Here is a 27,084-nt window from a genome sequence, read left to right as displayed (position 1 = left end):
GTTCTAACGCCATCTAGTGGCTAGAGGAGTACCGTGATTGACTGACTTATGACTTATCTCTGGTGTCCAGGTATGGAGGGATATCTATAGGAGGGCAGCTGCCTGTGTTGGACGTGGACCCCAAGACAATACAGAACACAGCTTCTCAACTGGGACGACTGTTAAATGTTACTGGGGTATGTGTGTGTGTGTGTGTGTGTGTGTGTGTGTGTGTGTGTGTGTGTGTGTGTGTGTGTGTGTGTGTGTGTGTGTGTGTGTGTACGTGCAAGATCATTTTTTGGGTTACACCTCAACAATTCCTTCTGTCATGTGACTGTTTAATCTTCTTTCTAGGGCAAATACTGCAAACAATCTCTAAAGGAAATAGGAACGTTCCTTAGATACATGGAGAATGAAAACAATGTCAAGGCAAGTAGACACAGTATTTAACAATTCACTTTAACAATTCAACAATTCACCTAATACCTCACCATTCTGCTGTAAAAAATATCAACGTTGGTGCTGCCCACCAAACTGTGAACAAAATGATTGTGCATGTAGGGGCAAATGATATTTCCAAGGAACAGTCAGAAATGCTTTGTTGAACTGCTAAAAATGCTAGGCTCCCTAGATATTGTGACATACATTAGTGGTCCTCTGCCGTCAATTGGACAGGGAGTATATCAATTCAGCAGGCTACTGGGACTGAACACATGGCTTTCCACTGCTTGTGCCTTACATAAAGTGAACTTTATCGACAATTTCAATCTGGAGCGCAGATACCTCTTCAGAGAAAATAGATTTCACCTTAACAGATCCGGAGAGGAATTGTTCACCTCTAACCTACTTTACTCCAACTATGGCAAGGTGCATGGACAGCCTAAAGATAAAGATGGCCACCCCACCCCCCCCACTCCAGCCCAGCAACCCATGATGCAAAAGACTGTGCCCTACCCCAGGACGATGACCTTGCAAAAGAGGCTTCTCCTATCCCCCCATCGCCAGATTTACTGCCCAATCTTCCAGATCCCCACCCCAGGATGACGACCTTGCAAAGGAGGTCGCTCCCTTCCTCTCTCACCAACAGCAATCAGATTCCACCCCAACATCCCCTGACGTGATAATCAGTGATTCAAGCCCAACAGCCCATGAAGTATTTGAATTTTTTGGGGATTGCCTCTTGCACCAACGGCAATTGAAGGAGTTTCTGCCTCCTTCTCACCATCTGCAGCCCATGCACTGCCCAAATCCTCCAGATCATCCTCCCCCCTTTCCCCCTCCTCCACCTCCTCTGCCTCCTCCGGCTCCTCCGCCTCCCCCTTCTCCCTCTCATCCCCACCCCCTACATCTTTTGGCATTTACAGACGGGATGAATGAACTGGTGAATGCTGGTCTCAAACTAACACCCCAATTCTTCCCCCACTCCACCCTAGCCTGCCCTCAGCTACCACCCCCAATACCCCCTCGACTTACCCCCCCAATCAGTCCTAGCCAGTCCCCAGCTACAACCCCCAAAACCTCCTCCATCTTCTCCACTTTCCCCCACCACGGAGAAACGCTGCATCTGTAAAAAATAAAAAAAAAGACTGCCAGAAAGCTGAGTGTGAGTGGCGAAAAACTAAGCTCCACATTCATTATGACATCTATAAAGAGACTTCATTCCTACAATCTGGAATTGAAAAGTGCTAGACAATCTTTCTTCTCTGACATCATGAACAAAAACATTAATAATGCACGCACTTTATTTGCCACTGTTAGGCTGACTAACCCCGCAGCACAAATAGCCCCTGAACTCCTATCCACCGATAAATGCAATGAGTTTGCTTCTTTCTTTAGGGATACAATTAAAAACATTAGACAAACTATCAGTAGTTCCTCATTAAACAAAAATGTGTCACCACTACTTTCACGTAAAAGTAACTTGATAAACATGACCCAGTTTAATACCATTGGCTACAAAACTCTTGAGGAAACTGTACAACATCTTAAGCCTTCAACATGCTGCCTTGACACCCTGCCAACAAGCTTCCTTAAAAATGTTTACAGCTGCTTAGCGACTGATTTACTGCAAATAGTTGACAGCTCCCTCCTATCAGGCATTTTTCCTAAGGCTTTGAAAACTGCAGTAAAAATTTCAGTAAGCCTCTACTAAAAAGGTGCAGCCTGAACGCTTCTGTAATTAGCAACTACAGACCCATATCAAATCTACCCTTTATAAGTGAAATAATTTTAAAAGTTGTCTACCAACAACTTAACAACTTTTTAACTCAAATAGTTTCTTAGACAAAGGTTTTTGACCCCATCACAGCACCGAAACTGCTCTTATTAAGGTTCTAAATGACATTCGCATGAACGCTGATTCCGGCAAAATTCAATTTTTAGTGTTACTGGATCTTAGTGCTGCTTTTGACACTGTTGACCATTCAGTACTAGTAGACTGGAAAACTGGGTTGGACTCTCCGGCATGGTCTTAGATTGGTCCAGGTCTTAACTGGGTTGGACTCTCCGGCACGGTCTTAGATTGGTTCAGGTCTTATCTGCAAGACAGGGACTATTTTGTCTGAGCGAACTAGCAAGACTACACATCTGAGTGAACTAGCAAGACATGTGGGGTACCTCAAGGTTAAATTCTGGGACCTCTTTTATTCAACCTCTATATGCTCCCACTAGGCTTAATTATGCAAAAGAACAAAATCGTGTACCATAACTATGCGGATGACACTCAATTATACATAGCTCTCAAATCAATGATTGAATGTGCCAAGATTTCCTCCAACTAAAAAAGACAAAACTGAAATAATTGTCTTTGGTGCTAAAGAACAAAGGCTGAAAGTTGGTGCTCATCTTGATTCCCTTTCTTTGAAGTCTAAAAAGCCCAGTCAGAAATCTGGGTGTTATTATTGACTCAAATTAACATTTTAACACCCACATCAAGTCTATAACAACATCTGTTCCTCGGATTAAAACAAAACATGGTGAAGCAGCATTCAGTTATTATGCTACACATAGCTGGAATAAACTTCCGGAAGATCTTCGATCAGTTCCAACTCTGGCTACTTTAAAAAATGGGCTAAAAACCTTTATGTCTTTGCCTTTAATCAAAACTAATTATATATTTTTTTGTGACCACATAGCTACCACATAACATTGATATATGGGTGTAACATTCACAATGGCAACTCAATCTACATTCTATGTTTTTGCAGGTGTGGTACAACAACAAGGGCTGGCATGCCATGGTGTCCTTCATGAACGTGGCCAATAATGCCATCCTCAGAGCCAACCTGCCCAAGGGTGCCAACCTGGATGAGTATGGCATCACAGTCATCAACCACCCTCTCAATCTCACCAAGGAACAGCTGTCTGAGGTCACCGTGTGAGTGTCCAATCAGTAACTTGCTCTCTCTGAGGTCACAGTGTGAGAGTCCAATAAGCAGCCTCTCATCATCAAGGTCTTCCACATTGCAAACAGTAGTTGACCAGAAGTCCATAATTACCCTTACACTACACTGATTGAACATGATGACTGAAAGTAAAACAGATCTAATTCCTTGGCTAGCTGACCTAATCCCTGTCTGTTTGTCTGTCTATCTGTCTATCTGTCTTTCTGCCTGTCTGTCCGTCCATCCGTCCGTCTATCTGTCCTATAGCCTGAGCACCTCAGTGGACGCAGTGGTGGCCATCTGTGTCATCTTCGCCATGTCCTTCGTCCCAGCCAGCTTCGTCCTCTACCTCATCCAGGAGCGTGTCACCCAGGCCAAACACCTGCAGTTTGTCAGCGGGGTCAGCCCCCTGGTCTACTGGGTGGCCAACTTCATGTGGGACATGGTCAGTCTCAGAGCAGCTTCCTCCCGCCCACCACTCTCCATGTCTCTGATCTGCTGATATAGGGGGTGAAGGGTCTGTCTAATAAAGAAACGTGTACTAAGTAATCTAACACAGTTTGATACAAAATGTAAGAAAACAGGTGGAAGAACACGTATGACGTCTACTATACAATAGGTGCATTCATGAGGCCATAGGTGATAGATCTAGTCAGTTGTTTACTAGCATAGTGTGTCGTAGTACGATTTTATGAACTGTAATGAATATATAATATACAGTCCTTCAATTTATGCTGCTTTCTTGTGCTTTGTACTTATTGTGCCTTTCCTTCCCCCTTTTAGATTAATTACTCCATCAGTGCAGCGATGGTAGTGGGTATCTTCATAGCCTTTGATAAGAAGTGCTACACCTCGCCAACCCACCTCCAACCCCTCGTGTCTCTGCTGATGCTCTATGGGTAAGGCAGTACAGTGAGCCCCTTTAACATGGGTTAAAGCTGTTCTTGTCATGGAATGTTTTGTCAGAGCATCAGATCTATTTCAGACCTATTTGTCCTGGGTAGCATGACCTCAAATGAGTAATGGCTTGGACTGTGACATGCATATGGGGGTAGATTTCCAGTGGCCCGAATTTTTCATAAGCTACGCTGAGCCTGGTGACTGTCAACACCGGATGGTGCGGTACAAAACCTGGATCAGGTTTACAGCCCCGCTCACGACAGCCACCCAGCCAGCCAGGCGGCTGTTCAACCAGGCACATTGTGAGCCAGCATAAGACATAACCTAGAATGTCCCTTAAATGGGCAATCTGGGATTTTTTTTTATTTTTTTTTTTACTTTTAAACGAATGATATAGCCATCGATTCTTGAAAAATATAAGGTATAAATGCCTCATGAGCTTAGTTCATGAGCTTAGTGGTCCTCTGTGGCTCAGCTGGGACCATATATACTGAAATGTATGCACTCACTGCAATGTAAGTCGCTTTGGATAAAAGCGTCAGCTAAATGAAATATATTATATTAGTTCAACTGTCTTACCCCATCAGAACCCAACATATACGCTTGTTACACTCCATTGTTTGTAAACAAGTTAATTGTGAACAAACACTGTATAATTTCAAAACATGGTTAAAACTAACATTTTGATCTCATGGACTGTCAGTCCTTGCATCCATAGCTCCGTCTGTGAAACTGACAGTGTTTACATTTCTCCAGCCCCAACCCTCAGCTGTTTACCAGAAAAGTGGTGGGGAGACCGCTTTGTTGTTGTTTAAATCCCAGATTGGCCACACAACATGTCTCATATGTTGAAATCCTCAATAATGTTCCAAGAATGAAATTCTTATTAAATGACATGTTGCATTTAGCTATATAGATGGCTCAGCAGATACTTGGTGAGCGTGAGAGGGAATGATTGAACATGGTTCTTCAACAACTAGATCAATAAGAACCATTACAAAATCAAGACAATCTCAGTTCAACCTATAGTTCAACCTATTGCACTGACACCCCCCTGCTCTCTCTCTCTCTCTCTCTTTCTTTCTCTCTCTCTGTGTGTTCACATCAGATGGTCAGTGACACCCATGATGTACCCCATGTCCTATGTCTTCAGTGTGCCCAGCACGGCCTACGTCTCTCTGTCCTGCATTAACCTCTTCATAGGCATCAATAGCAGCGCCATCACCTTCATCCTGGACCTGTTTGACAGCACCTCTGTGAGAGCCTAGGCTATGCACCTACACACAGAGGTCCCTCTATAAGCTCAGATACTGTTCACCGTGACTTAGAACATATGTTTAAGGTTAAGATGGTAGGGGAACGTCTGCAAAGACAATTGAAATTCAATGATTATATACACTTTATGCACCTCTCTCAATGAAATAAATTTTTTTCATCAGCTTTCTAACAACTCTAGTCTGGCTGATAGATGAGAACACGGTAGTAGACTTAAAGAGATGCTACAGGATATGTTGTATATTTCCAGCCACTAGTTCTAAAATGTGCACTCACAAGCCAAATTCGGGTCCATGTTTTACCTGATTAGACAGAGAGGGGCACATCTCCCCACTCCCATGAGCAAAAGCTTATTTTGCAAAAGTTTGTTGGCTTTAAACTGAGGACTGTGATCTAATGAGACATTTTCTCATGTGCCATACATATCAACATTATATCAGGAACCATACAGTCAACACTTAAACCCAAATTTTGTGTCAAGACAAAAATCTTGTTGCATCTCTTTAACCACTGTCCTTCACCCCTGTGCTGATCCCTGTGTTCTACCCTTCCTCTCAGACTCTATATAAGTGTAACCAGCTGCTGAAGAAGGCACTGCTGTTCTTTCCCCACTACTGTCTGGGCCGGGGGCTCATCGATATGGCCATGAACCAGGCTGTGACTGAAGTCTATGCACGCTTTGGTGAGTCACACACACACGCACGCACGCACGCACGCACGCACGCACGCACGCACACACACACACACACACACACACACACACTCATCAAGTGCCAAGGCTCCTAGAGTGTTTGGTCAGCAGCAAAAGCTGCTAGCAACCCTAGCCGTACTCTCTGGGCCGAGTAGTAGCTGATTCCCTCGGAACGCTGTGACGGGAATACTATTAGCTTTTCATAGACCGGCCGACAGTGATAGAAATCTGATGCCTTACATTAGTCAGGCTGAGGCCTCGAGGACATTCACACCGTCGCAACAGCGACCCAAAGTCTCAACTGACAAGTTGTATCTCAGTCTTATCACTGATAAGACTCTCAAAGCCTGTGTTGACTAATTGGGAATCTTGGTGGGGTTCAAGTAGTTGCCACAGGGTATGTCTCTCCGTGGTGGACACGTGGATATATTTTCCACATGTGATCACCATCCGCTGCTTTAGCTGTGTTGATGTTTATTCAACTGTGTATATGTGATGAGAAGCTATGGGATTAGAGTGTTACTGGAACGTAGTCAGAGTTGTCAGCTCTGAAGCTTTCCTTAACATATCTATTCTGTGCACTGTGTGTGTGCGTGCGTGTGTGTGTGTGTGTGTGTGTGTGTGTGTGTGTGTGTGTGTGTGTGTGTGTGTGTGTGTGTGTGTGCATGTGTTCGTGTACGTACGTGTGTGTGTGTGCGTATGCTTTAGGTGAGGAGCACAGTCCTGATCCCTATAGCTGGGACTTTCTCGGGAAGAACCTGGTCTTCATGGCTGTGGAAGGCTTTGTGTACTTCATCGTCAACATCCTCATTCAGTATCGCTTCTTCCTGGACCACTGGTAATGACAGCTTCCTCTTCGTCCATTAAACCCTACACTAACTCTCCATTACCAGCACTAGTCTACATACCGTTGCCCTCTACTGACCTTCCACCTTTAACCTTTGACCTTTGATAGGATCCCAGAGTGTAACAAGCCTCCCATCCTGGAGGAAGATGAGGATGTAGCTGAGGAGAGAGACCGTATCTACAACGGGGGGAGCACCAGTGACATCCTACAGATACGAGACCTGTCCAAGGTCAGTAGAAATATTATTATTATAAAAAAAATAAAAAAAAAGACCTCTAGCTCTATCCAATCCCCCAATCCAGCCAGAGAGCATGCATGGTCGCATAGACCAAATGCATGGTCGCATAGACCAAATGCATGGTCGCATAGACTGCGTAGACGAAAAACGCTCACTTAAACCTGGCTGCTAAACTTCAACGGTTTGATGTGGGCTTCCCTTACTGACAGAGCATAATCAGCCTTATGAAGAGACAGTTTGAGTATGAAGGCAGGGTTGTTGCTTATTCTGTTCTTGATAGACATACCCACAATTGTTCTCTTGATGTTCTCCCCTGACTTTGAGTGGATGAATAGAAATCTCTGGTCTCCGGATGAATGTTTTTGTAATTCCACAGTGAATGTGTCTCACTGACTTTTTACAATAGAGGATGATGTATAGTTTGATATGTTGAAGGTTTGAGGACTGTCAATTTCATTATTGCCTTTAGAAATGGGAAAACTCAAATAACTGGTCAACTAAATAACTAATAATCCTAGAGGGCATGATTGGAAGCATACTAGACCTGCCTGTAAATTCTCAACCCTAAATACAATAAGCCTCTTCTTAGAGTATGTCATCTTAGCTGTATCTCTGATTAATTATTTTTATTATTAATTAATTATTAATTAATTATTATTATTATTATTATAAAAGCAGACCTTTAGCTCTATCCATAGTCCCAATCCAGCCAGAGAGCTATTATGCATGGTCTCTCAATGACATATGGACAATACCCAATAATTCACTTGCATCTGTCTGCTACAATGTAATGACAATATGTCACATATGTCCAACTAAGTTACATAGAGTCCCTATTGGAGTTACATGGACACTATTGGTTACAATGAGTCCCTTCAGGTTACATGGAAGCCCTCAAATTGTTTACATAGAGTCCTTTACAGATCTCTCTCTCTCTCTCTCTCTCTCTCTCTCTCTTTCTCTCTCCTTCTCTCTTAGACATACAATGGGAGCACCAAGCCGGCGGTAGACAGAATCTGTGCGGGCGTGTCTCCTGGAGAGGTATGTAAGCTACTAATCTCCTGCACATAAATAAGTGAAGTGAAGGCTTCTTCCCCTTACACTCTCTTCCTCTCCCCAGTGTTTTGGCCTCCTGGGAGTGAACGGAGCAGGGAAGACCACCACCTTCAAGATGCTGACAGGAGACACTGATGTCAGCTCAGGGGAAGCCACTGTCACTGGTCATAGGTAAGCTACTGTCAATAGCATAGTTCAGGTAGTGTATGTAGTTTCACACATATCATAACATAGTTATATGTCCACAAAGTGTCATTCATCAAATTTTCAAGACTATCGTATTGTATTGTATTATTTATTACATTCAATTTACGTGATCATTTCCTAATGTTTTATTTGTATTTAATGTTTTATTGTGTGCCATTTCCCCCTGTCTTTTCAGCATTCTGACCAACATTTTGGACGTACACCAGAACATGGGCTACTGCCCCCAGTTTGATGCCATCGACGAGCTGCTGACGGGCAGAGAGCACCTCCATCTGTACGCCCGCCTGAGAGGGGTGCCCGAGTTTGAGATCAGCGAGGTGAGACTGGGGAAGAGAGCAGGAGTAGTCACGATGAGAGTAGTTAGTGGTCATGATTGAGTATCGAGTGTCATAATGTCTGGGACGTAGAAAGTGTATTTCATCAGGTTTCAGGTTTCGTTGTTAAGGGATCCCTTCAAGTTCGTGTCAGACTCTCCACGGATATCTTTAACCCGCCGTCCTACGTGCCTGCATAGTGTCATCTTTGTATGCCATGTCTTTATTGTGTCCTCCAGACTGACAGGTGGCAGTGTTCCTCTCCTTTCTCAGGTGGCAGAGTGGGCCATCCAGAAGCTGGGTCTGTCTGATTATGCAGGGCGCAGCACGGGGACTTACAGCGGGGGGAACAAGAGGAAACTCTCCACAGCCATCGCCATGATCGGCTGTCCTCCTCTGGTGCTGCTGGTGAGGCCATTATCACTGTAGGGATCTCTGGGGTTCAGTCTGCAGGCTGTAGAAATGATAGAGGGTGGAGTTGCTTTGACTTGCCTGTGGAACTCACTCAATCTCCCCTCCAGGATGAGCCGACCACAGGCATGGACCCCCACTCACGCCGCTTCCTGTGGAACTCCATCATGAGTGTGATCCAAGATGGCAGAGCGGTGGTCCTCACCTCACACAGGTGTGTGTGTGTGTGTGTGTGTGTGTGTGTGTGTGTGTGTGTGTGTGTGTGTGTGTGTGTGTGTGTGTGTGTGTGTGTGTGTGTGTTCGTGCTCAGTCATGCTGACAGATCTGTCCTCTTTCTTTCTCTCTCTTTCAGTATGGAGGAGTGTGAGGCCCTGTGCACTCGTTTGGCCATCATGGTCAACGGTACCTTCCAGTGTCTTGGTACCATTCAGCACCTCAAATACAAGTAAGTTCTCACATTTCCATCTGGTGTTCATTTGAGGGGTACCTGTGTGGTGGAATTCTAAGTTAAAATACTTTGAAATAAAATGTCAAAGACTAGAGCTGATGGTTTATTCAGAGACTTTTATTACGAGTAACAAAAGCCGAGGTGGTTCGCGAAGCATCTCCCTTCTTTCTCCCAAATACGCCATGTTTATACATTTCAAATTTAGGTTCCATCCCCCATATGCAAATCATTTCCACTTTCTGGCTGTTCGCCACCAATATCATTCGCCCAGTTCCTATACCTCGTTCACGGCCTGGTTTCCCCTCCCATTTCTAAAGATAGTTCTCGGGTTGCTACAATATTGGTGGTGAGCTCATCATAATTATCACAAGAATATTAATACTGTGGTTCTAGTGCTTGGTACCGATGAACCTCCCTTCACCTACCGACCGCACTGTTATAAGTGTCTCCATAAATCATCACTCCCTCTATCCCTTATCCTGTTTTCTCATGGAATATGTGTATTTGGTTTCCATAACTCACTTTTAGCCCACATGTCCACAATTGGTTAACATCACCCCCTGCATTCCTCATCACCACCTCCTGCCCTCCATGCTCTGGTCATCTGCCTCCTCCAAGCTCCGATCCCCCATGCAACCTCCAAGAACCTCCTCACATCACTCCCCTCACAATTCAACCTCTGGCCATCTCCCGGTCCTACTCAATCTGTCCTCCCATGGAACATCCACAATTGGCCTCCTGGTCCTGTCCTATGTGGAATGTTCTCTCTTTATTTGCTATAGAAATTTACCATACCTGTCATAGTTAACACTACAGTGTCACGATTCATGAAGGGGAAGTTAAGGGCCAGTTGGGTTATTTTCACTGTGATCTTTACATGAGAGTTCTCAAATATGAAGCATTACAATGTGTGCACTGCTTACTAGAAGTCAGCAATTGAGTGTGTACTGTAGATGTCAAGGCCACAGTTCAAACAACACTGTTCAGGTTTGCACCACTATGTGTCTACTTTCGTGGTCTATTCCAAAATCTTGAATGTGACTCTAACCATCCCCCTGTGTTGTCCTGTGTGCAGGTTTGGTGATGGTTACGTGGTCACCATGAAGATCAGGTCAGCCAAGCCAGGCTCTGTCCCAGACCTGAACCCTGCTGAGGCCTTCATGGAGAGCACCTTCCCTGGCTGTGTCCAGAGAGAGAAGCACTACAACACCCTGCAGTACGAGATCGCCTCCTCCTCCCTGGCTCGCATCTTCCAGCTGGTACTGGCCAACAAGGACAGGCTCAACATCGAGGACTACTCCGTGTCCCAGACCACCCTGGACCAGGTAACTGAGTACAGACAGAAATACAACTGTTCATACAGTGCTGTTTAGTGTTTCATTACAGTGTTCTGTTCATGTACTTTCTTCATCTGCACCGAACGGTTTGATGTCAGATAATGAGATATGATGCTGCCTATGCAGAAACTACCCCACAGGGTTATTATAAAACCCCTACTGTCTTTATCAGATTTTAGTACTGTAGTAAATAGACATTTAGGAAATCTAGGGCCATGTCCAGAGGTTTATTACTTGTTCCATGCTTATAGAGATTGTGTTGAGTTGATGTCCTTTTATGTTTTGCATCACATTTACCTGGTAAGCTTCAGATACTAATCTTGATTGATCAGACCCTCCTGTTTCTAAGTATTGCTCTCAAACCAAAATGCAATTTTACTGTACATCAAAGTCACTAGAAACAAATTAAGGCTATCTGGTGCTTACCCTCTACTAAAGTATTTGGTATTACTGATACCTGATATTGTGTTTATTCTTAATATTGGCATGGATTGGTGAGCACAGTAAATATAGCGTTAATTTGAACGTTGTATTCTGATACTGTGGATCTCACCCTTTACTCAAGTCAACTATGCTGCCCATGTATCAAATAGACTCATGCGTCATCCACATTCTTACACATGGGTCCAGTGTCATTTCTCTTCATAATATCTTGTAGAACCACAAGGTCAAGGCCTCCATGTTGGCTGTTGGCTGTGCCTAGATGCAAGTTGTTTTCACTCTCTGATATGTGACTGTGTGTGTCCTTCAGGTGTTTGTCAACTTTGCCAAGCAGCAGTCAGGAGAGGAGGATGCCATCGTGTTGCACCCACGAGCAGCTGGGGCGCGGCGGGACATCAAGGTCACGCCGCTAAAGTGTCCAGAGAAATGAACCTCCCTGAGGACTCTCAACAGGAAGACTGTGACTGGTGTTTGATTGACAGGTGACAGTAAACATGTAGTTATTGGGCATGCTTGATTTAGCTTGTTGGTTGGACCAGATGAAGATCAAATAAATGATGCTTACCAATTACAGTGCTACATTTGAGCAATGTGTTAATGTTTAACTGAACCAACTGTTATAAAGCCTGTCTAAGCACGGAAAGCAGCTAACCATTACATTTACATTTTTACATTTATGGCATTTAGCAGACGCCTTTATTCAAAGCGACTTACAACAAATACATTTGTCTAAGTGAGTGAATCTATCTATCCATCAGTCATCATAAGAAAAAGTAATCTATGCTAGGACCAGGGGCTATTGGCAGTCACAATGCTAGAAGCATTTTATTTAATTTTTTTTAAATTTACTTTCAGGAGAGAAACTTGCACAGGGGGGTAGTGGGGATGAAGAGGTCTTTAGGAGGGACAGTTAAGAAGTAGCCTGAAGAGATGGGTCTTCAAACTACGGCGGAAGATAGTTAGTGACTCTGCAGTCATGACAGCAGTGGGAAGCTCGTTCCACCAGATTTTTTGATTTATTTTATTTTATTTTCAGGAGAGAAACTTGCACAGGGGGGTAGTGGGGATGAAGAGGTCTTTAGGAGGGACAGTTAAGATGTAGCCTTGAAGAGATGGGTCTTCAGTCTAAGTCAACTTTATAATGGAGGGTTCATGTAAATGTTACACAAATCCATAGGGCCTGTATCTGCTTCATATGCTAAGGAAGATTATCGATTTTTGTTTTGCCTTTGATAGAAGTATGAATTATGCAATCTACATGAGAAATGTCTAGTCATATCACTTTACTGATGTCCGCATCACTTTTTTCTACCAAGATGTTTATGATTAAAATATCTGCTAGTGAAATATACTGTAGTCATTGTAAAAATGCTTTTGCTGCTATTGTATGGAATTCCTATTGAAATGATGATATAATTTTGTACAAACATTGCGCTTTTTGTGTACATATTTGCAGAATTGTATGCACACAACTGTATGCCACATACTGTATATGACCACATGAACATTGCTGTCATGACTAGTTGGCAACAGTGTGTGTGAAATGTATCTGAAATAAGCATCATTGCAATTACATATTTTCTAAAAACATTGATCATTTGTGAAAGATGTATGACTCTCCTTTGAGAATAATTGACCCAATAGAAGGCTTGTGTCAAAATTATGTATTTGATATGTACACATTGGATACACAAAGGTTTGGCTAGAGTAACACCTGAGAAATGGACAGACCCTCTCACAATGTTAAAAGTCGGTAGGTCATTTCTCACAGTTGCATTTCTGCTGCTTCTTTAAAAAGTAGAAATGTGTCTAATGTAGAAAAGATTCAGAACATTTTAGACCGCTTTTCAGTTGACTCAACCAGCCTTTTCTACTCCATAACCATTAAAAGTATTAACCAACAGCATATGGCCATATGAGATGCTGTACCTGAGGACCTCCAATAAGATAGAAATAGGCCTAGATTTGTTGTCATATGAAATGACGCCCTCAAGTTTCCTCTAGAAAATGCACAACAACGATTAAGAAACAATGTGGTAGATCATATTCTATTTTCATATAATTTCTTAATTTCCCTATCACAAACTAGATAAAACCAATCCTACCAATAACTTAACAATCCTTGAACATAGCAGAATTGTGACAGTCAATTATCATTATCGATAAAATGAAAATATGGCAACAACTCCTCGATGTAGCTACATTTCAGTAACTGAACTTATTATCAGTAGTTCATCAGAACATTACAGCTGAGGGGACACTCCTATTTGTACATTCATATAATACCTTCAATCAGAGATCACAGTAATATTGCCTTTCTCTCCTTAATTATGCATTTTTAACACCGGTAGTTACATGTCTACTCCATCTAAGCCAACGGACTTGCCTACCTTTGCAAAGTGGCAGTTGAAAATATGCTTTGAGTGACCATGCAACCAACACCTTGTTTTGTGTGAAATACAATGACCACCAGTCAAACACAAAGGTCCATGCTCATTCAAACGGATAATCCTTAGAGTGTCATCAGAGAAAGAGAGGGACGATTGGCATACGGATGTTGGGGTAGTCCTTAAACTCCCTGGTGTAGGTTTTGTGTTTCCCTTTGGCCCAAATGGTCATCTGAATGAAACCAAAAACTGTGAAGAAGGCCACTGGAGAGGGAGATAGACAAATAAAGCAACATTATATTGTATTTCAATGGCTTGTAAGTGCAACCTCCTATCATATGATAGCTTTTCAAGCATGCTATTTATTTTGATGAAAATGATTTAACTGACCTGGTAGACACTGGGTCATGACAGAGAAACTCACCCAGGCTCCAACCTACATGACAGACACAGTCAGGCATAACTATATACACCTCTGCTATTATGTAGTGCAAACACAAACTGTTGTTTTCTTAACCCTCTCTGCCTTACCTCGTAAGTATAGTTGGGGCAGGACACGAGGAAGAAGAGCCATGTGAAAGGGTTCTTGGTTGCATGAGGAAACTTCCTGCACTTGGGTCCTGTGATGCAACAACAAATTTAGATGGTCAGATGAACTGGATCAAACTGGACTGGGGTCTCACTCTCTCACTGCTATAATAGAATGTGCTGGGTGTCAGTTGATAACGGTAGAGGAACATGTGCCTACCATCTCCTCTTAGGTTATTCAGGGCCAAGTGGATGGAGAAGTTGCCTGTCTCACATAGCTACAAGTCAAAACACAACCAAACATCCTGGTCATAAAACTCAAAAAGTAATTCACCATGCACTACAAAGCACACACTTTAAAGTCACGCGCAGTACAGAGATGTGTGTCATATTCACGACCTGTTGAACAGCTGTCAGCGTTACATACCACAAATATGACCAGGGCACAGTTCACTTGTGAGTCCCCATAGGCTGTGGAGTGAGACACTGCACAGTAAGACATTGGTTTGTTCAAGTGTGTTACATAGCTCTGATGAAAGAGGTGTGTCTGAACGAGAGATGACTTACATGGAGGTGTATACAGTGGATGGTTGATGTAGTAGGCCAGCCATGCTGCAAAGCCCCAGTAATATATGCAGTTCTAATAGAAGGGGATACAAGAAGGGGAGGCACACAGCAATTTAGTGCTGGTTTTAATAAAAGACAAAGAGACACTTGGATAGCATTATAGCCTATATCTGTTCATGGACTTTCTTAACTGTAGGTTGGAAGACATGGAGAAAGTGTCACTGTATGTTTTGTATTAACCTGTGGATGAGCCTGTGCTCATTTCTATTAGATTGTGCAGCGGGCCATACCCGAGCGATAGTCTTGAGAGGCATGGTACCATGGGAGAAACGGTGCACAAAGATAGTCTCTATCAACCTCTTGATATAATGGCAAGTGTGGCAGGCACAGGCTAGTCTGAGAAAAGTGGGAGAGATAGAGAGAGAGAAAAATGTAATACTTCAAGAGAAAGTGATAGAATCCTCAGGCGTGAGTGAATGACTTACGTGACGACGGGGTAGGGACTGGAGGTGAAGGCATACTTGTGTGTGTAGATGTACGGAACTCGGAAATAGAACAGGAGGTAGATAAGGAGGGGGCCAAAGTACTCAGCTAAAAACACCTGTGAACCACAGAAAAGAAAGGGTCTTCAGAATCATAAGTCATCCATTGTACATCCACAGTTTAAGACTCCAGGGGCCTTACCATAGTCCAGCCCAATTGTGGGCCGAGGTCTTTGAAGTACATTGTGGCTGTGGTCCCAACAGGTAGATTCTGTAAGATTTCATCATCCTTCAGTGGTTTTCCCTCTGAAAAAGATCAAAACAATGACTTTGCTAGATGGTGTTTTGTTGAGGGGAGAGGAAAGTCTCTCATCTGAAAGTGAACTTGCAAAAACATGTAAAATAACATTGCAAAGTCCTGCCTCCTTGTCGATTGTAGTTCTGAACTTGACAAATATTGTATATTGTATCAGACAACATTCTTCTCTTGCATTTTACTGCATATCCGATAACAGACCAAGGGAGCACCTTCATTTTCCATTTATAACCTACTGGATGAAGAATTCTCTATTGAATTCATCAATTTGACATGCTCTCTTTTCCTAGACGCTCAAGGTGACCTTACTCCTAACCTGTTCCATGGATAATGTCGAGTAATAATTGAAAGTATTTTTTAGAGTAAGCTCCTGGGGTGGATATCGACCTACATACTTTCTGCCCAACTAGATGGCATAACTGTAGGCCTTTCCTCTTCAGTAATGCGGTATATTAGAAGTGTGTATGATATGCTCAGTCATGTCATATTCTTGTAAAGCAGGTACAGTATTGCTTTGTGCTACTGTAGCCTCCTTACTGTTTCTATGGCACTGATCATATCTGACAATGCAAAATAAACAATAACAAATCAGAATGTAAAACAGTAACTTTGCAATCAATATATGATATATGATACTGGTGTAATGGTACAAGTAATCTAAGTATGTTTACTTACTGGGGTCAAGCTTGAGGGCCTGTCTGGCTGGATACAACTGAGGATCTGATGGACACACACACACACACACACACACACACACACACACACAAATACGTTTGGCGCCAGGCCTTACAGTAATTAATCACAATGGAGTCTTCAGCTCTATTGCCTCGATGGGCTCAGACAGCCTCAGGCTCACCAGACAGAAGACATAACATCTGTTCCCTCAGAGTAGGGGGACACACACTGGCAATATGACATTTGCAGCAGTAATTGATGAGTAAACAAAGAAAAAAGTAAATGTTTTCTATTCAGTAGAGTGTTTCAGGTGGCTATACATTGCAAGGACAAAGATACTATTATTGTATTGTATTCCCTGCTAGTTTGATTTGATCTAGATCACAGATTTCATACAGATTTTGAGATATGATATTCTGATATTGTCGAGATTATATTATCAATCAAAGACAGGCATGTCATTAAGGATCAAATAACTCTTACATGACTTGTGGAACAGACTCTTAATTTCTCCTATTGTAGAGTGGGGCTCCACCTAGAAATAGAATCCAGTATTAAGTGATGTGACCCTCAGAATATCCCCCCCGTCCCCCCCCAGGAGGAACTGTAATCCATGGTTCAGTTATTTAAATAGCCACTACTAACTTCAGCTAACTTTAGCCACGGCTAACAAAAAACAATGGGAGTGATGGGGACAATTAGACAAATATTGAAGTTCAAGTTCAATATTTGTGCCCAAATCACCTCGAAGTAACTACCAACCAAGTCAGAAAGCTCATTTGAGTTGATTTGGCCATGCAATTTTGAACTTTGTCTTATTGCCCCCATCACTCCCAATGCTTTTTTTGTTAGACGTGGCTAAAGCTATCTGAAATGATTAGTGGCTATTTAAACAACTCTGAGCCATGGATTACAGTTTCTCATGGCCCATATACTACTTTTAGAGTACTTTTAGGGAACCATCTGACTATATGGTGTAAAAGAATGAACTATCCCTTTAATTCCCAAAGCTGTACCTTATCTAGGAAGCACAGCTGCTCCCTGGTCTTGCCATCCAGCACCTCCACCTATAGGAGAGAAACCAATGTAAACCAATGTACTGTACAAGACACATACAGAAGCCTTGTCCGTGCACTAGAAAAGTTTTCTCTGTTGTCATGGTGATAACTCAGGGAGTGTCAGTGTGTTCATTTGTTGATAGCATCTTGACCTTTTGGCTGAATCATCAACCACATTGTTCTCCCAGCAGTAAAATGCTGACCCCAGTCCTCATCATTCTCAATGCAGGCTTGAATAGGAGTTATTGTAGCCCATGACTGGATGTTAAGGTCTGGAAGATATTGTGACCATGGTTCATGTTGTAACCTACTACAGTAGGCTACAACAGTACAAATACCACACTAGATTGCCCTTTCCTGGATGATTGTTGAAAAGGCTTGTTTCTCAGAGGCTTTATTCAGCAGGGTCAAATAATAGTTAATCCTGGTATCTATCTAAGTATAGAGGGCATTCAATCACACATTCCCCATACTCATGGACAGACAGAGTGGCTCTGTTCATACCAATAACAGCTGCTCTCTAATCTCTCCATCCAGTCAAACTGGCTTTGTCATGACATCATGTAAACTGTCTCCTCACACCACAAGACCAAAGAATAGCCATTGCACTGAAAAACAATATCCATTATCATTATCCACATCTCACCCAGGAGTGGCCCGTCAGTATCTGTCCATCTTTGCCCATCTCAGCATATAACCTCAAGTACAAAAGGAGAGGTTGAATGGGGCTGGGTGGGGCTCCGTGAACAGCTTTAAGAGGGATGGGTCCGGAGGTTGCAATGCAGATCTTTTTAATCTTAATTAGACTGTGTCAGTCGTGATCTACAGCATATGCACAGGAGAAGTGGGCGGGCAGGAGTGGCTGCAATTTGCCCTGAAAGCACTCCATACTGTGGTGCTCAGCAGAGCTGTCGTACTGTATCTAAATGGCTCCTTTACTGGATAGTGTAATAACCCTCTAATGGATACGTAAAGATATGCTGAATGCACAGCTAAAGAAGAGAGAGAGAGAGGTCCACAATATGGATATGATTCCCCAACCTGGCATGTGATGTGATGTTGTGACGTGCTCCTGCATTAGAGCTCTGGAATGTCAGCAACTGGTTTGCTGACATCTCTCTGAATCAGAGGGGCCTATTGGGTGTCTGCCTAGCCAAACTGCATTATGGGGGCGATTGTTTGTCCTACAGTATTACAAGGAGCGTCAGGGGTGTCATCAGGGCTGGCGTCTTGTAAAACAGTGTGTACTCAATGTCGCTGTGCCCTTGTAAATCTAATTATTAGATATGTCTCCCCTCTCAGGGAGACACAAGGCCCTGCTGATGACGCAGAGAAAGACAAAGAAGGTGAGATAAGGAGAAAAAGAAGAAAGAGAGAGAATAAGAGTTTGTGTGTGTGTGAGAGAGAGAGAGAGAGAGAGAGAGAATGTGTGTGTGTGTGTTTGTGTTTGTGTGTGTGAGAGAGAGAACCTTGGAATAGTAATGATACAAAACCATACTGTGACCATAAGTGATCATAAGTGGTAGTGTCCAATTAGTCCAAATGGATCATGTTCAGCTTGCGCTTCTGTTCATGGTAGGGACAGGTGATTGAAATGGGTCTCTTTTCTCTTAGAGCCTCCGCTGGCAGATAAAGACCATGTTGTAAATCAGCTGTTTTTTTAATCAGGAGTTACCGATAAACGGACTGAGTTGCTTTCCGCGTCTTACGTTGCAGCCTGCCCCGAAATCCCCCCTTACCTCCCCTCCACGCTGTAAATACACCAGTAATGAGGAGTGATAGACAAGCCCTTCCCAGCAATGTGCTCTAAAGAAATGACTGACAGTTCTGCTGATGTCTTTAATTGCTGAGAGCACTAGTGGTGCACGGGCCAAAAACATAGTGGTAAAGGCAGCATGTTAATACAATCAGCAAACAATCATCAGTGCATAGTGTTGTACTATAAGCAAACTAGTATCGAGCAAACTAGTTATAATTTGCTGTCTCAGCATTGCCTTTCACTTTCTGTTCTTTCATGAATAGCTTCGCATACAAAAGTTCATACTGGAGGCTGTCAAATGTTGTTTACCCCTAGACTAGAGCTATGAGCATGTATGCTAATTTGGCATGTTGCTTCTCTGTGACTCTGACGAGCACTGAGAACATTCCAGAGCAAATTCCAGAGCAGGCTGTAAATTAGCCTCAGGTGACAGGCCTGTTGCTCTCTGAATAACACTATATCTATATACACAAGGATATCTACTCATCTACTAAAAGAGATTAATTACATTATCAACATTTAAATCTTACATGGGCACCGAGTTGCGTCTTTCATCCCTGAGAAGAAACTGAGGAGTTGTTTTGGTGCTTTCAGCTTTCCATAATCGGGTATCAGCTATCCATAATCGGGTTTCACCAAGTGATAATGAGTTCCCCAGACCCAGGGGGATGATCAGAATAAGTCAAATTGCTATCCACCTGACTGTCACTGAGGCTTTTGCAATTGTGAGAGCAATAAGAAAAAAATGTCTTATTCAATATTGTTTTGACATTGGTCCCAGGAGTCCTTTGAAAACAATGACATTGTGCTGAGTGGACTAAATCCTGGTTAAAAATTTAGACTACAAATTAGCCAGGAACCCAAAGAATAATAATAATAATAATACATGACATTTATATTGTGCTTTTCCAAAGACCCAAAGTCCCTTCAGTTTTCACTCAGCTATATGTTGGCCTGGATGTCGACAACACATTCAGTGGAAGTCAGGCAATGTTCACACAGTGTGACGGTTAACTAGACATGTTCAAAGTGAAGTTTCTAATTTGGTCACTCAAGCAGTGTCTGGAGTGAAGTGACCCAATATTGTTATAATAAGCCTTCCTGGCCCACTTCTCGGCTTCTTGGTTAATGATCACAGATATGCTTCAATCATACCAGGCCTCATGAATTACACTCGCAAAGGGTCTCAAACTTATATCACAGAGTGAACCAATAGTAGAATGTTCAAACATGGCAGTTACACAACAAAACCCTGTGAATTCTTTTTCAGTGCTCTATTGCCATACGGTTATTAATAATGGCATATCAACAAATGGTCAACTTTATTTTCGAACATGACACACTTCTCTCCGACTACTGTGTGCCAGAACTGTTTGACACTCCACCAGAAATAACCACTTGGAACTTCAAACAACTATAATTTAAGATCTCAGTAAGTTCAAAGCGAAGTCTTACCTCAAAGAATGTGGTTCTGCTCATCTTTCAGTCTTTTATGTCCTTCTTCTCTGTTCCTTTGTGAAAGTGCCCTCACACACCCAGACACACTACACACACACACACACACACACACACACACACACACACACACACCACACACACACTCTCTTTCGCACACTCAGATACAGCTCCTTCCCTCCCTGTGACAATCCCAGCATTGACCCCCCTCCTCTTTCTTTCCCTCTCTCTCGCTCGCGCTCTCTCTCTCTCTCTCTCTCTCTCTCTCATCTGTTTATCTGTGGGAGTGCAGGGTAGCACCACAGGCACACCAGAAACCCAATACCCGCTCGTTCCCCTCTCTCCCATCTCTCTTTCCCTCCCTCTGCCAGGGGGGACTCGGGGAAGCCCTTGGCAGGAACTAGGCTGGCATAAATAGAAAAGAGCCTGTCCAAGTTTTGGTCAGGAATGTTCTGGGCTCAATACACTACTTGACCATGAAGCAAGACAGAGAGAGAGAGCGCGGGGGCGGGGGGGGGGGGGGGGTTCCACCACATCACCCTGGATGCCACCTGCCTAAGGAGAGTTACGATGTTAACCCCCCCCCCACTCCCTCCTCCCCCAGAGGCCCTTAATGCTCAGCTGTGTCAGCAGAAGATGAACCCACTGGACCAGTGAGAGGCAGCTGGGCTGGGACTATCACTGGGTGCACAGAGGGGCACTGATACCCAGCGTGGCCCCTCTCTCTGGTTCCCTCTGTTTATTAAAGAGATCTTATGCAACACAGACTTAACCATGTGGCCTCCTGGATATGTGTATAGCCCCCTTCATGCTTTGCCACGCTTTAGCTTTCAGCCCTCTCTCTCTAAGACTCTGTGGTTTCTAGTCCAATACCTGTAAGAGACTTATTATTAGACAGTGGGGTGTGCCACCGCCACCTCCAGGCTTTAGGCTACTGCACACACTCGCCAGGCTGGAGTGACGTCTTGTTAGCAGCCTAGGTGTCAGGGCCAGCACAACATGTGGAATGCCATGACAGGTGGTATATGAAGCTGTTTGGTGTAGCTACGTGATTTATGATGATATCGACTGTCCGCCTGAATGGTATCTCTGAATGAGAAAGTTGTGCAGAAGGGGGAATGTTGTCAAATACAGGTAGGATGACATCTCTTTCTCTGTCTTTCTCAAAAACAGATACCATGAAAATCAACTACCATACATGTACTGCTCATTAAATGATCAATTTAAAAACGCTGAGAATGTGTCCCTTTCATGTTTACAAGCAGTCTACATATACAGCTCCTTTTACGTCACAATAAGATCTGCTACAAGGCTTTCACAGAGATGAACTCTTAAGTCGGGTCATTAATCATCCTCATAAAATACCATCCACTGAATGTCCCTAGCGGACCAGCACTGTTTTGCTCTGCACAGACCTCTGTGATTGTGTATCTCTCTCTCACACACACACACACACTCTCTTTCGCACACTCAGATGCAGCTCCTTCCTTCCCTGTGACAATCCCAGCATTGACCCCTTCCTCTTTCTCTCTCTCTCTCTAACAGTTTGACCCTGTAAGAAGTCTCTGTTACCCATCATTATGGAGAGAAGGCCTTGGGCAGTGAAGGTATACGTGTGTGTGTGTGTGTGTGTGTGTGTGTGTGTGTGTGTGAGAGAGAGAGAGTGTTATGGGACCTTCATAGTGGGACAGGCAGAAACTGCACTTAGCCTATTGGCTAAGTAAGGGCCTTATCCGTCAAATCCCCTCAGATCTGTTAGCAAGTCATTGTCACTTGGTTTTTCAATAAAAAGATTTATAAAAAAAAAAAAAAGATCTGTTAGCAAGTGCTCAAGGGCATAGGAAACTATGGTAGCACCAGGAGGGTGCAGGCAAGTCCCAAATGGAATTAGAGTGACCTCTGCTGGATCAGTACCTCAACAATCAGTACCTCTCAAAAACATTGATCTCATTATTATTATTATTATTATTATTATTATTATTATTATTTTCTACCATGATATATTTCCTCTTTGACTACTGTATGCCATACCTGTATTTTGCTAAGTGCAAAAACAGGACTGATAAGAAAAGGTTTTAAAGGTATAAATGACTGTAGGAGACCTGATATTTGCTAGGCATTAGATCTGCAGCTAATTTAAATATTTGTGTTAGCTATAGAACCTCACATTACATTTGGTTGAGGTATATGACCTCACTTACCCACTCAAACAGGGTGCTCAAGGGAGAATAGAAAAAGTAATTATGAATTTCAAATGCAGGCCCCTCAGTTTCAACGGGACAGACAGACTCACAGCCATTACCAAGCTGTCCCCTCTTCATCAGAGAAAACAGAGGAGACACTTGGGATAATTACTCACAAATAGATAGGAGCCCCCCCCCCCTCTCTCTCTCTCTCTCTCCCTTGTCTATCTCTCTCAATCCAATCTAAAAGGTAGAGGGCCCCTAATTTAGCCTAATTAATGTGATCATTTGCATTTGAATGTCAATAGTGTCAGAGGGGGCCTGCAGAAATCAATGGCCCTCTCAGCACAGAGATGGAAGGTTGTAGTGTTGATGTTGCCTCGCGTTTCAAGCCTGGTTGTGGCAACTGCCTCTCATGATCAAAGGTTTGAGGCACCATCACAGCCCAGACACATCCTCCAAGGTCGGTCGTGGTCATTATTGACTTTCGTATCAACTGGTATCACCCTCAAACCACTGGGGGTGTCACAGGATTGCAGTTGTCCGAGGGCCCTTTTCCCCTCCATAGCCAGGTTTCTAAATGAGCCACAAGGTTTGGAAGTGTCACGATGGGGAATTTAGATGAAGGGACCAGAGCCCACCACTAAATGTAATCGGCACATTGCAGGGGCAAAGAATTTGATGATTGCTGGTGGGATGTCACCTCCTCTCACATGCTCAGAGATCTGAGGGAAGGTTTCTATAGGAGCAATGCTGTGGGTCTGGGAGTTCAGTCACATAGTAGAGCACCCAAGTGTTTTTACCATGTTAGACCAGTCCTCAGAGACAGAAAAAGGGTGGAAATGGACACTTGAATAGCTAGGTAATGATGTGATATATATATGTGTGTGTGTGTGTGTGTGTGTGTGTGTGTGTGTGTGTGTGTGTGTGTGTGTCAGCATTAATGGTGTGTTTGTGTATTAACAAAATCCTACAGGGTCCTCATATCAAACATTGCATTGCATTTCGCCAGCAGGCATTCTTCATACGGTTTAGAGGAGAGGAATACAAATCAACCTTCCAGAGTGTAACATGAAAATGTGTGAATCTGGAATGGAAAGATGCTTCAAAGAATAAACATATTTTTATGTATAATAATTTAATTCAAGTACAATATCATTCCAATCTCAAATAAATACATTTGCATCTTCACTTTTTTACTCTTGTTGTTATTGTTTTTTTTATATTGTTTTTTATGTCCCATGCACCAACTTCACCAAGTCAATTTCCTGTATGTACAAATATACTTAATAATAAATCATTCTGATTCTGATTCTCTTATATACAGTTAACCACTCAACAGTGTAAGTCAATGGGCCTCATGCAGCAACATTCTCTTATATGTCTCTTATATTTTCTTTTAATTTTCTGTTCAGAGAAAAAATAAGAGACGTCAACTCCAGATGCATCAAAAGTTCTTAACCATCCAAATCTGCTCTTACCCAGGTGTGCTGAATGATGAATCCCACTTGATCATACATTGGAGGCACGTGGCCGATTGTTTGTTATTAGCATAGGTAACGCCCCCTAAACACTATATAAGGGCAGGAGTTGTGCCGTGCGCAAATACTCTGGCACATGCCCAAGAATTGGAGAGACGCCACCAAAAAAAAAAAAAAAAAAGTCTGTAAGAAGAACTTCAGCAGTAGTGAAATCGACGTACTGTTAAATAAACTTAAACAAAGTAAACATGTGATTTTCCAGAGCGTCTGTACTGGCGTTACAGGAGAATGAAAAACCCAGCAATGCTGTAAATGCCGTGTCAGCAGAGGGACGCACAGTAAACTCAAATTAAAAGAAAATGGTTTAGATCTGTGCGATCTCTAAAAACGCGTTCTCTCCGTAAGGCCTGGATGGCAAAAGCATCTAAGAGCAGTATGTAAGCCATTCAGAAGCTGAACGCACGCAATATCATCCAAGGGTTTTTATAGTCTTAATTGTGATCAATGGACCAATAGTATTTCTTTAGCCCACGAATTTAATAATCCAATCATTATAATTACTCTAAAACATATGATAATCTATATTTATGTTATTCATGCGTATGTTTCCTTGCGTCGGACAAACAATTTGTGGACTGTGCAAACAAGATGTTTTTTTTTCTTATCTTTGTAAGAGTGCTTTCGACCACTCGTAAAAAATTATCTTACCTAAAAGAAGAGCAAAAATAAGAAAAAAATTGGTGAATCCCAGAAATCAATGGGTACTAACAAAACAATAACAAATCGTCGATACGAACACAAATAAGAGGAAATGTGTTCGTATATCGCTTCTTCCCTGAGGCCCATTGTTTAGTATGTACAACAAATTCGGTCTTGTGATCTCTTTCCACCAGGGGGAGATATAGACATTCTGTACAATATCTTCTGTACAGAATGTTCTATTCTCTCGACAGACTCAGGGTGCTCCGCACGCTCCACACTCCACAATATGTCAAACACAGCTTGTTGAATGGCAATTGAACAGTCATAAGTGGGCGGGCTGTTGATATTCAAAATTAAATTACTGTCGCACCAGTCAGATATCACAAGCAGCACTTTGGATAATTGTTTTGGGTTACAGACGTCAGAGATACAGTGGCTGTGAGAAGAGCCTACTGTACTCCCAATGTACTCTTCTGAGGCCATGTGGAGAGAAAGAAATCCTAAAGTATCAAAAGTCAAAGACCTTGATGTGATTTACCTCAACACTTCCTATGATTTTCTGATGATTTTTGCTCCAAATTATAACATTGTCAGGGTCAACAGACTGGCCGACGATAGGAACTGGTCAGATAACAGCTCTGCCATGACAATAAAATAAAACTTATGCAGCTTAGACTGCTTACACAGTGACAAATCATTTTCATCATCCAATGTGCCATAGCAAATTCATTCCACCTCCTCGGCTTCTAACTCTCTCTACCAAGCCATTCATCTTCGGACCTTTAACTTATGGCTCCAGACTGAACCCCAAAGAATCAAGCCTTGGGCAAAGAGGAGGAAACTTCCATTATACAGAGGAATGGAACAAGTCCCTCTGGTTGACAGAAAGAGTAGGATGGAGGATTCATTGAGATAAAGAAGTGGAGAAACTGGTTGGAATATTAGAGGCTGTTTTTGTTTCACTTTCTGGGAAGTCTTTATGGTGAGTGTTGGCTGGCCAACATTGTAGGAGAGCTAAATTACATTTGCATGGGGGAGTTGCGTGAGAAGCTAATTGCAGTCTCACCGTAATGTCAACATGAAAAGAAAGCGCTGATATTGCAATAAAAACAATCGTCTTGATCCTTCCCCAATACAATAAACTCATTAAGTAAATTTCTTAATCAATGTTAATGCACTGATGCATGCGACTTTAGTGGCACTTTGGGCAGTGGATTGGATCATTTTAATTCAGACAGCACAATGAGAAGCATAGTGCAGGGTTTTCTCACTGGGCTGAAATGAAGAAAAATAACTATCCAGTTCTGGGAAGCCCTGAAAAGGCCTTGGACATATTTACTGTTATTTCCTTTTATTGTTATTTGTTATTTTGGGTGGAAAATAGAAAAGAGAGAAAGTATCGAATACAATTTAGTATTGTATTAATTAATTGTATTAATATAGTATGGACTACATGAACTGGGGACTGGAACTTGATACTACTATCACCCTCATATAAAAGAACCTGCCAGTTATCCAACTGCTGTAGGCCAAATTATGTGGTTTTCTTCCCTCTTGAACTATTCAGCAAGTGGTAGAAATTTGGGCTCTCACATTTCATGATGGATTGCTTTTATATAGCGTTTCTCACCACTGCAGGTCTTAGAGTGCTTTACATTGTAATGAGGTAACTCGTACGACCTTCACTGTGCTGCTTCCACCTGGGTGATGCATGGCAGCCATTTTGCACCAGAGGGTGGAAGATAGTTACGTGTTGAGAACTGGCACTTCTTAAGTTTTTAGTGTGTTCTTAGGGGTTATATTTCTCTCTATACGTCAATTGCTTTCTTTTATTGCCTCAAAAAAAATCATTTTTTCCCCTGCACAGCCTTTTGTATGAAACCCCCAAATTATTTTCTATTGAAGTCTGCAGATGATCCACCCACTTCTTAGCACTTATGCTCTTAAGATTGCTGAAAATTACA

At 42.7% G+C, this 27,084-nt stretch overlaps 2 protein-coding genes across 3 annotated transcripts in view; one reads left to right on the top strand and one right to left on the bottom strand.

Moving 5' to 3' along the window:
• The window catches only part of LOC310813347 (retinal-specific phospholipid-transporting ATPase ABCA4-like), a 36,474-nt gene extending 23,404 nt beyond the window's left edge, over window positions 1-13,070 (top strand). Inside the window, exons 31-47 of the mRNA XM_083682295.1 lie at window positions 71-176; window positions 334-408; window positions 3,186-3,355; window positions 3,630-3,807; window positions 4,146-4,261; window positions 5,371-5,518; window positions 6,096-6,219; window positions 6,937-7,066; window positions 7,184-7,304; window positions 8,292-8,354; window positions 8,434-8,540; window positions 8,752-8,893; window positions 9,164-9,298; window positions 9,412-9,515; window positions 9,654-9,746; window positions 10,825-11,074; window positions 11,838-13,070. Coding sequence (XP_083538421.1) covers window positions 71-176; window positions 334-408; window positions 3,186-3,355; window positions 3,630-3,807; window positions 4,146-4,261; window positions 5,371-5,518; window positions 6,096-6,219; window positions 6,937-7,066; window positions 7,184-7,304; window positions 8,292-8,354; window positions 8,434-8,540; window positions 8,752-8,893; window positions 9,164-9,298; window positions 9,412-9,515; window positions 9,654-9,746; window positions 10,825-11,074; window positions 11,838-11,957 — 2,182 coding nt within the window. The 3' untranslated portion in view covers window positions 11,958-13,070. The remainder of the gene's footprint in view (window positions 1-70; window positions 177-333; window positions 409-3,185; window positions 3,356-3,629; window positions 3,808-4,145; window positions 4,262-5,370; window positions 5,519-6,095; window positions 6,220-6,936; window positions 7,067-7,183; window positions 7,305-8,291; window positions 8,355-8,433; window positions 8,541-8,751; window positions 8,894-9,163; window positions 9,299-9,411; window positions 9,516-9,653; window positions 9,747-10,824; window positions 11,075-11,837) is intronic.
• A 483-nt stretch (window positions 13,071-13,553) lies between these two features.
• Window positions 13,554-20,929, bottom strand: tecrl2a (trans-2,3-enoyl-CoA reductase-like 2a). Of its 2 annotated transcripts, none has more exons than XM_083697549.1 (13): window positions 20,755-20,929; window positions 17,499-17,549; window positions 16,966-17,017; window positions 16,483-16,527; window positions 15,694-15,797; window positions 15,495-15,610; window positions 15,300-15,405; window positions 15,010-15,082; window positions 14,870-14,913; window positions 14,663-14,720; window positions 14,446-14,534; window positions 14,305-14,350; window positions 13,554-14,178 (listed from the first exon to the last, which is right to left on the bottom strand). In XM_083697549.1, exons 1-13 carry the CDS (start codon window positions 20,776-20,778, stop codon window positions 14,051-14,053), a joined length of 936 nt encoding a protein of 311 aa, XP_083553675.1. In that variant the 5' UTR covers window positions 20,779-20,929; the 3' UTR covers window positions 13,554-14,050. The 2 variants fall into 2 exon arrangements, with proteins under 2 accessions (XP_083553675.1, XP_083553676.1); XM_083697550.1 differs by having other exon boundaries at window positions 13,554-14,146.
• Window positions 20,930-27,084: the final 6,155 nt, after the last annotated feature.

Source organism: Argentina silus (assembly GCF_951799395.1).
Source record: "Argentina silus genome assembly, chromosome: 1".
NCBI classification, from domain to species: Eukaryota; Metazoa; Chordata; class Actinopteri; order Argentiniformes; family Argentinidae; genus Argentina; species Argentina silus.
The sequence above is the reverse complement of the archived record's forward strand: the minus strand, read 5'-3'. Positions and strand labels throughout refer to the sequence as shown.